We start from the raw sequence: 13,484 nt of genomic DNA on the forward strand, positions 1-13,484 counted from the left end.
GCAAGAGCTGACTGCAGCCATTCGGAGATCGGCGCAGGCCCAAGCAGGTGCGTGGAGAGCTTGCTCCTGATCTCTGCGCTTCTGGCCTGTAGCACCCCTGGCTGGGAAATACGCTGGACCATCAGGTACAACAGCAGTGAGCAGGCACGGGTGGGTTTTTAAGGTTCAGTGGTGGCGGGTTTAAGAAAAAAAAATATGTGGGGGGGGGGGTTAAAAGATGCGGTAGCAGGTTTAACAAATTTGTATCTTCGCTTCATAACATGCACTTACATTTCCACCCATCTTATGGAGTGAAAAATACGGTACTTGGAGGTGAGGAGTGGCCTAATGGTACAGCTGCTGCCTCAACACCCTGAGGTGAGCACTTCTTATGACCCTGGGCAAGACACTTAATCCTACTTTGCCCCAGGTACAAAATAAGTACTTGTATATATGTAAACTGCTTTAGATGTGTAACCACAAAAAAGTGGTATACAAGTCCCACCCACCCCTCTCCCTTACATATAAAATCACTGAAATACATGTGCTAATTTCAGATTACCCAATGCACTTTTCAGTCAGGCATCAAATCCATGTTTCCTTACATAAGGGTACTTCTGCGACTTCCTATTTTTCACTAATAAGCAAGGCAACATTTTTTTAAAGTAGGGGTTCTCAATCCAGACCTCAGGACACATCCAGCCAATCAGGTTTTCAGGACACCCACAATGAATATATGTGAGATAGATTTGCACACAATGGAGGCAGTGCATGAAAATCTCTCTTTCAAAATCCTTCCTATCATAGAAAAGTATACATGTAAGATAGCTCACAATAAGGCTGTGCAGTACACCATACTTTCTCTTTTGCTCTAAAACATAGGTGTCAAACTCAAGGCCCATTTGGCTGCTTTATACGCTCTGTGGTGCGATTGATGCTGCATTTTCATTGCCGTCCCCAGTGTTATCTTCTAGACGGTTCCCTACTCCTCACTGCCACAGTGCACAAAGGCACGGACGGCAGAAGCTCCTACACAAGTCCTGAGCCTGAACTGGAAGGCTTTCGGACGAGGCGCTGCCGCATGCGGCTTTGTGCACACTGCAACAGTGAGGAAGAGGGAGCCAGCCAGAAGATAACACTGGGGGAAGCAATGAAAACACGCATCGTACCGCAGGCAGCATAAAACGGCCAAGCGGGAGCAAGCTAGAAGGTAACTGAAGGGAGATAGGTTCAAAACAAATGCAAGGAAGTTTTTTTTCACCCAAAGGGTCGTGGACACTTGGAATGCGCTACCGGAGGAAGTGATCAGGCAGAGTACGGTACAGGGATTCAAACAGGGATTGGACTGATTCCTGAGGGATAAAGGGATCGTGGGATACTGAGAGAGGTGCTGGGATGTAACACAGGTATAGAAAGCTAACCAGGTAATAAGTATAGAAACCCAACCAGGTAGTGCATGTGCAAGACCGGAGGGTTAGGACTTCGATGGGAAGATAAAACTCAATGGGAAACCAAGGTGGCAAGGGGGCCCCTTCTGGTGTCTCAGACAGGCCGTGACCTGTTCGGGCCGCCGCGGGAGCGGGCTGCTGGGCAAGATGGACCTGTGGTCTGACCCAGCGGAGGCACTGCTTATGTTCTTATGTAAGACACCCGCCAGAGGGAGGCACCTAATTGAGACACAGCATGGAGGGAGGGAGACAACAAAGGTAAGGGGAATGATTTTATTTTCAATTTAGTGATTGAATTGTGTCAATTTTGAGAATTTACATCTGTTGTCTATATTTTGCACTGTTCAGGAAGAAATGCATTTGGTTCTTTTTCTCTGGGGTTGTACAGCATACAAAGCCTTGAATCTTAGGGTTTGTTTGTATATATTAGTACTTTTAGTTTGTGGTCCCGTATTTGCATAGGGGTTATCGGTGTTCTGGTAGGAATGACTATTGAGAAGCATACAGTGTGCTTTGTGTAGTTTAATTTTGTGGTTAACCATTTTGTGTTGTTAATAAGATTATATTGTGTGTATATATGAAAAATGAATGGAAAAATAGTGTTACAATTAGTTTGGGGGCGGAGAATGAGCGGGGTCTGGCCCATGACTTAGCCTATGTTTTGGATTTCGGCCCTTTTAATGTGATTGAGTTTGACACTCCTGCTCTAAGAGAATACTTATATCCACCTAAAATAGCTGATGATGGCAGGACCGTTTAGTCTAATCAAGAGAATTTTTTCTTTTCTTCTCTGGTTCTCTAGCACTTTTCGGTTAATGAACATACAGTATAAATTCTCATACTTGAAGCAACACTAGACTCCTTCCACCCTTGCAATGCCTATTATCCAACCTCTCAACCCTGCTCTTACAACTACACATACCTGTCCCCAGCCTGTTTAAAGTCTGCTATAATGCTGGCCTCTGCTGGTAAACTGTTGCCTCTTTCTTTGGATCTTATTTAATTCAGCACTCAGACCCCCTCTTATGTCTTACTGCCAAGCTTTGTAACAACTCAAACAGCCATCAAAATTAAGAGGGCAATTAGTATATCGAGCATCTACATTTAAGTACCTGGGTATACTTGGCAAGGATATCTTGAGGCCACATACTGGGAGTGAGAGCAGAAAAAGGCCCCCCTGGAGAAGGGGTGTAACTCCCTATATAAAAAGAGAAAAAATTAGATCATCCTAGCAAAAGAAGGCACAACAGAAAATGCAATAAGAAATCCAGAGAAACAGATCAGTACCAATACCAGTGACACTCAACAGTGACTTCCATACCACAAGCATCAGCTCGATTGTGCAGCAGCACTCTACTCCACCCCGAGTCCTCACCTGACATTTTGCGGCGTTGCAAAAGAAGGCTCAGGTTCACACTCACGCTCTATCTTTCCTGGTGCCACTCTGCAAACACAAAAAGGCCTTGTGAGCCCAGGACACTTCCTGCATACAGTGATCTGCTCTCGAGAGTATGATTCAAGGCTTTTGGTACACTCTCTGGGTACAAAACTACTCGTCTACATTTATGTCTCAGCATGCAAGTAGTATGTGCAAGGAAATACTTTAATCTCACTACACATGAAGTATTGTTTGTACAGTACACAGCCTTAGAGCAGAAAAGTTTCTACATCTTGTTAAAAACCACAAAACATTGTTATTATACAATCTGCAACTACACAGAGAGCTGTGATGCTACAGGTTCCAGACACCCATGAAATAATTAGATTGGCTGACAAGGAAGGACCCACTTGCTCTCTTACAAATCTTCAGTAATCAGAAATGCTTGAAAATGAGCTATAAAAAAAATTTCATAGAAGATAGTGAAAGGATTTCTTTTAAACATGTTATTTCTTTTGGCCTGACTGGAACTCCGATACACTTGATTTAAGAGCATCAGTACTACCTATGTAGCTTCCCTGTCCTCTAGTCCAGTGTTCTTCAACCACTGGTCTGCGGACTAGTGCCAGTCTGCAGAAATTTCCTGCCGGTCTGCATCAGGCCCGAGACAGTGTTCTTCAGCTGGCGGTCCGCAATGCGATCAATGCGGCATTATCTTTAGGCCAGCTCCCTCTTCCTCAGTGCTGCAGTGCACAAAGCTGTGGGCAGTGGCTCCTACGCGCGTCCTGTACCTGAACCGGAAGGCTTCTCTCTGACGTTGCAACATCAGAGGGAAGGCTTTCAGATAAGGCACGAGGAGCCGTTGCCCGCGGCTTTGTGCACTGCGGCAGTGAGGAAGAGGGAGCCAGCCCAAAGATAACACCGGGGGTGGCATAAAACGGCCAGGCAGGAGCAGGCCAGAAGTTAAGGCACAGCATGGAGGGAGGGAGACAACAAAGGTAGGGGGAATGATTTTATTTTTGAATTTACTGACTGAATTGTGTCAATTTTGAGAATTTACATCTGCTGTCTCTATTTTGCACTGTTCAGGAAGAAATGGGGTTCTCTGGGATTGTACTGCATGCAGAGTCTTGTATCTTAGGGTTTGTTTGTATATATCAGTACTTTTAGTATTTGGTCCCGTATTTGCATGGGGTTATCTGCGTTCTGGTAGGAATGAAGGTTGACAAGCATACAGTGTGCTTTGTGTAGTTTCATTCTGTGGTTAGCCATTATGTGTTGTTAATAGGATTATATTGTGGGTGTGTATTTATGAAAAATGAATGGAAAAAATGGTGTTACAATTAGTATTATTATGGGGGCGGAGATGGGCGGGTCTGGCCCACAACTTAGCCCAGTGTTCTTCAACTGCCGGTCCGCGGACAGGTGACAGTCCACAAAATAATTCTTTTATTTCCGCCGGTCCATAGGTGTCAAAAGGTTGAAGAACACTGCTGTAGTCTATATCTACATCTTTTATATTCTAGCCACATTCCCCTTTAGGGAAACAGTGTTTTCAAAGAACTCTCATCAGCTATTAGTGTTGAAATCCTTCTTTCCATGTCTCTGTGACACACCTGTAAGGAAGAGGAAAAAGAGAGCTCTAAGTCAGAATATGTGGGATTGACACAAAGGGTCCCTAAATCGAAAGAGGACAGTATAAAAACAAAAAAACGTAACACATCAATGACTAAGTTCATTTATGATAGGCAAAAGAGGTACTTAGATGCCAGCTACAGCACTAGGGAAATGAAGCCAATGCCATATGAACTTATACAGTGTGTGTCCCCTATATAGCAAGTCAGATCAGGATGCGCTGGAGTGGGCTTCCAGGGCAACTTCAGCCATAGGAGACAAGTTTTCACAATGATTGGGGATAATAGGGTTTGTTCAATAGTGGGGGTGCTCAAGCACCCACAGAGCTGGCACTATGACTAGCAATGGAGAAGCGAAGTCAATGCCGGACAGACTTCTGCAAGACAGATCAGGAAGGGTTGGTGTGGGCTTCGATAGCAACTCCAATAGTTGGGCAGTAAGATCAGTGCCGGACAGACTTATGGCAAGGATGGATCTGGGTCAAGAATGCTTATTTTATACCACATTCAAACTGTATGCTTGTGCTGTATGCTACATTTCAGTGGGGGAGAAAAAACACATTAAAGCTGAATTATCCGGTCATAGCACGCATTTTCAACTATGCCGACAAAGCTCTCCTTATGGCGCATTATCAGCAGAAGAGAGCTCTGGAATACAATGGGCAGAGGCTTTTCCTGTTTCATTATTTCTCCCCCCGTGTCTCTGAGCAGCAGCGACTACTGTCTCCCTACTGTTCGCAGCTCTTTGAGCGGGGAATAAAATTTGCCCTACATTACCCAGACCAGGTTCAGATCACCTATGAGAACAAAACTTTGCTACTGGACTCATCAGCTGCCTTGAAATCTTTTCTGGATACCCACAAATAGCTTCGTGAGTGATGGGCCGTTCAGCTCCTGACTGCGGATCTTTGCTGGGTGGCCACTTTCTGACTTGATGATGCCTACAGTGATGGATTCTATGAGGGGCAGAGATCTCGTCTGTGAAGCGCTGCCGGACTGTGGATGGGGCCATTCCCAGTGGACAACTATTCATTTAGGCTGTTGGCATATCCCTTATTACAGGAGGCTTTTGCTCCCGTTGTTGGTGGCTTGTGGCGATCCTCTAGCCTGAAGTTTCTGACTAGTACTGTTTGTATGCCAATATGCATAACCTGTTATATGCAGCAGCTTTCTTACAGTGGGATGCCTTCTTGGAATGGTTCCCTTGTTTTTATGTGTTAACTGATGTTCACCATGATTCTGCTAGCCACGAGGCACCTCTGAACACTTTTTCATGTTCTAGTAGTCGTTTGAGGTATATGGTATATCTTAAAGTGCTGATAAGGTGGGGTAGGGGAGGGATAAGAGGTTACGGGGTGTATTGGAATTTCTCGATACTGGAGAATGTTGGTGTTTCTTGTGTGAGTGCATGAGTTTAGTGTGAATGCATGAGTTCTTGTGTGAGTGCATGAGTTTAGTGATTGTGTCTGAGACTGTGTGGTGGAGGAGGGTTTTTCAAGAATAATGGAAGTGTGGGGGGGGGGAGGTTGATTTGGACCTTTGGCGCTCTGTTATGTCTAGTGATTGTTTGGTACTGGGGAACTGCTTCTTTCGGCCTGTTCTGCCATCTTTTTGCCTGGTTGGGAATGAGAGTTGGTTTGGACAGGAGGCCACCCTTCTCTTTCTATTTTCTTGCCTGCATATAGTCGATTATCAGGCTCATGCGTATAGCAACATAGAATGTAGATGGGGTACACTCCCCTGTGAAACATACAAAAACCCTAAATTATTGCAAAAAATTGAAGATTGATATACTCATCTCCCAGGAGACACACCTTACAACCTCTGAACACTTTAAGTTAAAACGAGCCTGGGTGGGAGATTTAGTGTATTCTTCTTACAATGGCAGACAGAGGGAAGGAGCTATACTATTCCACAAAAAGTTACATTGCACTATGCATAAACTTATTCAGGACCCCAAGGGTAGGTTTGTGGCATGCGTGGGTAACCTCATGGGGGCCAAATATGCAATTTGTTCCATTTATGCTCCAAATGTGTACACTCACAAATTTTTTCACACTTATTAGCTACTTTGATTCCATTCGGAGATTATAAGGTCTTGGTTAGTGGGGATTTCAACATCACCGCTGATTCTTCCATAGACTGCAGTCCCCCTATACCTAAGCAGTAGGGTATGGAAGGAAAGGGAGTAAATTTTCTTAAGAATCTCCTTCAGTTGCTTGATGTTTGGCGCTTGCTCCATCCGGATGAACTTGATTTCACTTTCTATTCCGCCATGAAAAAGTATACACATGGATTGACTATCTTCTGCTGGCACAGACCTGGTAGCTGCAAAAAGAGACCTATAAGAGTCTGGGAGAGTATAATATACATTTTCTTGGAAGAAAGCTCTGAAAGATCAGAGGAAGAATGCTGATTTAAGTCCGAGTCATAGTCTTCTATATTTATAAGTGAAGGTGAATATTGAGAAGGATGTCAAGGAGAATACCGATGTGAAGCAGAAGAGCATCGACTATGATGTCTAGATCATATCACTTAGATGTCCCGGAGCGTTAATACCAACTGGAGGAGCATACTGAATGGGAAGTAGAACTACGCTCCCTTGATGAAGAATGTCTTCTGGGTACCAGTGATGTAGAGTGCAAGACCTGGACTTCAAGGTATGATGAGAGCAATGTTTGGAATGGGCTGACTGGAAGGCATCGTGGTTGGTATCTGGCTCTGGAGCAATTGGAGCACTGCAGCCAACTCTCTCTGTACCGGTTCCCTAATCTGGTCTTGAATAGACAGCACCAATACAAAGGCTGTTGTCAGTACAGGTGGTGCAGGCTGCTTTGGGTTTCGAGGCACTGGTGACCTCGATGAAGAGGCATGCCTCAGAGGATACATCACTTGAAGCAACAGTGATCTGATCTCTGCTCATTAACACTTAAGAGTGTGTCGAAGGTGTTGATGCCTGAGACGATGACGATGGGTGTTGCTGGGGAGGAATTCTTGTGCTTCTTAGCTTTTTTAGCTCACTCCCCCACATAAGGCAGTACTGTGGCAGTGGAGCGGGACCTTGGTGCCTAAGATTGCATCAGTATCGATGCAGACAATGGTCTTTGGATGTCCGCATCCGAGTCAGCAGTCAACCTTGATGTTGTAGAAATGGATTCGAAGAGTTTCTCATGTTGAAGCTGCTTCGACTTTAATAACCTCTTTTGTAAAGTGGAACAGCAGGAGGACTTCAAACAGTGGACAGGACTGAAGGGGCCAATTATGGGGGTCAGTGGCCGAGATGATCCTGCTACACCGAGTGAACTGCTTAAAGTCACTCGGCGGCTTGTCATCGATGGGAAGACTGCTGATGTGAGGTTGAAGGATTCAATGGTCCAAGGAGGTCGAGTATATGGAGTATCAAAAAAACAAGTCAATGCTCCCAGCCTGAAAACAGACTCTGAGGTGCCTAAAGGCCCAAAAAAGAAAAACAGAGAAAATTTGAACATTTTTAACCAGGTGAAGAAATTAAGGGAGAAACAGAAAAAATATGGAGAAACTCAAAGAAAATAAGGATGGGAAGGCAAGAAATTATAAAAACTTTGGCGCACTTGTAGGAACTCCAAACAAAATAGTTTTCAGATCTCCAGAAAACTAAAAACTGATGGTCCCGTGAGCTGACGTTGGGCAGTATGGGAAGTCTCGAGACTGAAAATTCTTAAACTGACACTTACACTTTTTGAACTGTCCATACCGGGCTCCGTTGATGACATCACCCACACGCAAAAATATGCTGCCTGCTTGTCCTAGGGTAAATTTTTGTAAGGATGACACACAAGAATAGATGCAGGCAGATAAGCAAGAAGAACTAATTGGCAATGATGCAATTGCTATGGTGAACAGGAATGGGAATAAAGATAAACAGGAAGCACATAAAATTGTAAAAGTTAATCATAGTGAAGGGATCAAGGCAACTGAGACTGCACTGGCATATGTAGAGCAACAAGAGGAAACCACCACTACCAAAACGCTGGCCTGACTTTGCAGAGAGGAAGAAAAGTACAATGGGAAAACAAACACTGATCACAAAATTTTACAAAATACTTTTATCATTTATGTTTGCCAGTTGAATTACTACTGTGTTGTACAGTTCAGTAGCTGTAAAACCACAAAGTATCGCTCTTAATTTACAGTATAGCATACTAGTGGTTTATTTCTATTAAAAATCTTTGTTTTAGAACAAGCACATGTACAGTAATTATGTTTTAGTGCTCTAATCAAGCTGCAGAACATATACATAAGGAAAAATTATGTTCTTACCTGTTAATTTTCTTTCCTTTAAACGCAGCAGATGAATCCAGAGACTAGTGGGATAATACACATCTACCAACTGGTGGAGATAGAGAACTGAATAACAGATGGTCCCATTGGTTGGCATGCTCTCTGTATCTTCAGTATTGCTCCTTGCCTAAGCATCCGGAACTAGAAACATGGTCCATATGTAAAAAACTTCTTTCCCATAACAAAGTGCAAATATAAAATAGAGAACACAACTGCCAACCCAAACAAACTGCTGAAACTCGCAAAATACACATAACGATCAAAGAGCCAGAAAGGGTGGAGTTCTGGATTCATCTGCTGTGTCTAAAGGAAAGAAAATTAACAGGTAAGAACATAAATTTTCCTTCCTTATCAACAGCAGCAGATGAATTCAGAGACTAGTGGGATGTAGCAAAGCAATCCTCAATCCAGGTGGGAAGTGAATAACCGCAATAACCGAAGCCCCAAAATCAGATTCCATATGCACCGCCACATCCAACCGGTAATGCTTCGAAAACGTATTCCGAGAAGACCAAGTAGCAGCACGACAAATCTCCTCCAAAGAAAAACCTCTGGACTCCGCCCAAGAAGTAGACATCGCTCTAGTGGAATGAGCATGAAGCTTATCCGGCAACCGCTTACCCGATGTCATGTAAGCAGAAGCAATGGCTTCCTTGACCCATCGAGCAATGGAAGCCTTGGACGCCGCCATACCCTTGTTGCGGCCCACGAACACAAAGAGGTGATCGGAACGTCGAAAATCGTTAGTAATCTGGAGATAATGTAAGAGAATCCTATGTACATCTAGCAAACGCAGAGAAGAGAAACGCTCCCCCCAGTCCTTCTTCCGGAAAGCCAGAAGGAAGAGGGAGTGGTTCACATGAAAGGGGGAGACTACCTTAGGAAGAAACAAAGGTACAGTTCTGACTGACTCGAAATTCTCAAAACAAGGATCTCTACAAGATAACGCCTGCAACTCAGACACCCGCCTGGCTGAAGCCATAGCAACCAGAAAAACCGTTTTCAACGTCACATCCTTTAGAGTAGTAGTTGCCAAAGGCTCAAATGGCGGCTTTTGCAAAGTCCCCAAGGACAACCTTAAGACTCCACTCCAGACAGATCTTTTTAACAGGAGGACGAATATTTTGGACCCCTTTGAGAAATCGAACGACGTCTGGTTGCAACGCTAGGAAAGAACGAGTCACCCGGCCTCTATAGCAAGCAATAGCAGCCACTTGAACTTTTAGAGAATTATAAGCCAATCTCTTGGTTACTCCTTCTTGAAGAAAAGAAAGAATGGTAGAGAGAGAAGCCTGGAAGGGCGACAGACCCTGAGCAACACACCAAGAATCGAAAACCCGCCAGACTCGAGCATACGAGGCAGAGGTAGATCTCTTTTTCACCTGAAGAAGAGTGGAAATAACCTGTTCGGAATATCACCTACATCTCAGCTGCGATCTTTCAAGAGCCAGACTGTAAGACCAAAGTGGGATGGATTTTCCATATTGATTGGACCCTGAGTAAGCAAGTCCAGAGTCACCGGAAACATCAACCGATCACGCGCTGACAGATGTATCAGGTCCGCACACCATGGACGACGCAGCCAATCCGGAACCACCAGGATCACCATGCCGGAAAACTGAGTTATGCGATGTAACACACGACCTATTATCGGCCACGGAGGAAACGCATAAAGAAGACAACTCAGAGGCCAAGCAAGAGCCAATGCGTCTACCCCTTCCGAAGCCTGCTCCCTGCGTCTGCTGAAGAATCAAGGAAGCTTCGCATTGTTTGACGAGGCCAGGAGGTCTATGTCCAGGAGACCCCACCTTTGCACTATGAGGTCGAATGCCTGATCGGAGAGTTCACATTCTCCGGGATCTAGAAGATGTCTGCTGAGGAAGTCCGCCTGAACATTTTCCTGACCTGCAATGTGTGCCGCCGACAGCAGAGAAAGATGAAGTTCTGCCCATTGAAGAAGCACTGCTTTGTTTGCCAGCTGAGGACTTCGGATACCGCCCTGCCTGTTGATGTACGCCACCGCTGTGACTGTCTGAAAAAACCCTCATCGGTGGCCCCGAATCATGGGCAGAAACGCTTGGAGCGCGAGCCTAGTCGCTCTCAATTTCAGAAGATTGATGGGCCACAGAACTTCCTCCGGAGATCAGACTCCCTGTGATGAGGATTGAAGGCAGTGAGCCCCCCAACCCAACAGACTGTCATCTGTGGTAACTATCATCCATGCCAGAGTCACCAGAGGCATGCCTTTGAACAGATTGAAATCACTGAGCCACCAGCCATGCTGAGCGATGCTGGTGGCGTCCATTGCAGACAACAATTGTAATCTTGAGACACTGGGGACCACCGAGAGAGAAGTGATTGCTGCAGTGGTCTCATGTGAAAGCGCGCCCAAGGCACAACTTCCAGAATTGCCATCATGGATCCCAGAACCCGCACATAATCCCACTCTTGGTCTAGACGACTGGAGAAGTATGCGAACCTGAGACTGTAACTTCTCCCCCCGGTCTTTGGGAAGAAACACTTTCCCTACCTTCGTGTTGAACAGCACTCCCAGATGTTTCAATGATTGGGGCGGAATAAGAGAGCTCTTTGGAAAACTGATGACCCACACCAAGGATTGAAGAAGAGAGATCACCCTGTGGGTCATTGACAAACTGTCCTGCATGGAAGACGCCCTGATCAACCAGTCGTCCAAGTAAGGATGTACTCGAATTCCTTCCTGGCGAAGGAGCGTCGCCACCACAACCATGACCTTTGAGAACGTCCGAGGAGCCGTGGCTAGGCCAAACGGCATGGCGCGAAACTGATAGTGTTGTCCCAGGATTGCAAAACGAAGAAATTTCTGATGCGGCGGCCAGATGGGAATGTGCAGATAAGCTTCCTTGAGGTCGAGACCCATAAGGAATTCCCCCGGCTGAACAGCCGCTATGACCGACCTCACTGTTTTCATCTGGAAATGCCTGACTCGAAGAAAGTGGTTGATCCTCTTGAGATCCAAGACTGGTCTGACCGAACCCCCCATTTTGGGCACAACGAAGTAAATGGAGTACCGTCCCTGCCCCCGTTCCGCCGGAGGCACTGGAATTATGGCCCCAATCTCCAAAAGAACCTGAAGAGTGCTCTGCACTGATCCTCTCTTGGCAGCCCCTGAACAAGGGGAGACCAAGAAAGAATCTGCGACGGGAGAGGAAAATTCTAATTTGTAACCTTCTTGAATAATGTCCAATACCCACTGATCGGACGTGATCTTGGCCCACTCCATCAGAAAGGAAGACAGTCGACCCCCAATGGCCACCTCCCGTCATTGGGAATTACGCAAGGCCGGGCAGGCTGGGCAGCCTGGGGTTTTGTAGGACAAAAAGAAGTCTTTTGTGGAAACCTAGGCCTCGTATTATAGGAAGACCCGTAAGACGGTAGAAAGGATGGTTTCCCAGGCCTATATCTTTTAACATCCTGGAAACGATTTCTGGCAGACAAATACTTTAAAGGGGCTTTAGGCTTATCTTCCAGCAACCGCTGAGTCTTGGTATCACCAAAATCTTTTACCAATTTATCCAAATCATCCCCAAATAACAAGCGACCCTTAAAAGGAAGCCTCATGAACCTAAGCTTGGAAGCTGCATCCGCCGCCCAGTGACGGAGCCACAAGGATCTTTGAGAAACAGAAAGAGACATTTGCTTCGCCAAAGCGCGAATAATATCATAGAGGGCATCCACCACATACGCAAGACCCATTTCCATATCAGGAAAGTCAGATGGAATAGAAATCCCCGTCTCCATCATTTTATCCGCCATACCTTGCGCCCATTGCAGACAAGTCTGTGCTGCATAGGAACTGCACACTGCCACTTGCAAGGTAACTGCCACGATGTCAAAGGACAGCTTAAGTGAAGATTCAATCTTCCTATCCTGAATGTCTCTGAGCGCTATACCACCCTCAACCAGAAAAGTGGTCTTTTTTGTTACTGCAGCCATTAAAGCGTCCACCTTGGGGTTCTTAAATTTGCCAGCTCGTCCTGAGATACGGGATTCAACTGGCGCATAGCCTTCGCCACCCGGAGACCAGTCTCCGGAGTGTCCCATTGAGCAGAAATAAGCTCATGCATCGCTTTGTGGACTGGAAATGCCTTCGCAGGCTTTTTCGTGCCTGCCATCAGAGGATTAGCAGATCCCATCGTTTTCGGATCCTGCTGTGATATATGAAGGCCTTGCAGCGCTTTGGAAATAAAAGATGGCAATTCCTCCCTATGAAAAAGACGGAGCGCTGTAAGATCATCCACCTCCCTAGCCAGCGCATTCTCAAACTCCAAGTCCACCACTTCGCCGTCCTCCAAAGATTACAGAAGATCCAGAGACAAGGCGGAGCCTGATGGAGGGTCATCCCCATTTATAGGCGCCACTCTGTGCCTTTTTGCTGCCAAAGACTCCAAAGGAGGCCTACTGGCATGAGGCACGGGAAACTGGTCCAAATTACCCTCCCGTTGTTGCGCAGGCTGAGAGGTCTGCATTAAAAAACCCTTATGCATCAACATAATGAACTCCGGGGAAAACACCATCGGGTTTGATTGTGTGGCGGCGAAATAGTTTTCCCCTGCCCAGAAACCGGCCCCGCAAAGGCAGGAGAAAAAGAAACACCGTTGACTGCTGCCGCCATGCACTGAAGCGGAACGACAGCAGCCGCAAGTGCAGGAGAAGTAGGCCGGAGTTCAATCACGCGGGAAACTT

General features: G+C 45.8%; 2 protein-coding genes across 4 annotated transcripts in view; both read right to left on the reverse strand.

Moving 5' to 3' along the window:
* The window catches only part of SGSM3 (small G protein signaling modulator 3), a 201,667-nt gene that overhangs the window by 137,603 nt on the left and 50,580 nt on the right, over nucleotides 1–13,484 (reverse strand). For all 3 annotated transcript variants that reach the window (XM_033929415.1, XM_033929413.1, XM_033929414.1), the window contains exons 2-3: nucleotides 2,803–2,871; nucleotides 2,540–2,625 (exon numbers count right to left, since the gene is read on the reverse strand). In XM_033929415.1, coding sequence (XP_033785306.1) covers nucleotides 2,540–2,625; nucleotides 2,803–2,809 — 93 coding nt within the window. In that variant the 5' untranslated portion in view covers nucleotides 2,810–2,871. The remainder of the gene's footprint in view (nucleotides 1–2,539; nucleotides 2,626–2,802; nucleotides 2,872–13,484) is intronic.
* Nucleotides 2,569–13,484, reverse strand: part of ADSL (adenylosuccinate lyase) — a 145,659-nt gene continuing 134,743 nt past the window's right edge. The window contains exons 13-14 of the mRNA XM_033929418.1: nucleotides 2,803–2,871; nucleotides 2,569–2,625 (exon numbers count right to left, since the gene is read on the reverse strand). Coding sequence (XP_033785309.1) covers nucleotides 2,845–2,871 — 27 coding nt within the window. The 3' untranslated portion in view covers nucleotides 2,569–2,625; nucleotides 2,803–2,844. The remainder of the gene's footprint in view (nucleotides 2,626–2,802; nucleotides 2,872–13,484) is intronic.

The sequence above is a fragment of the Geotrypetes seraphini genome, chromosome 2, assembly GCF_902459505.1.
Source record: "Geotrypetes seraphini chromosome 2, aGeoSer1.1, whole genome shotgun sequence".
Classification (NCBI taxonomy): domain Eukaryota; kingdom Metazoa; phylum Chordata; class Amphibia; order Gymnophiona; family Dermophiidae; genus Geotrypetes; species Geotrypetes seraphini.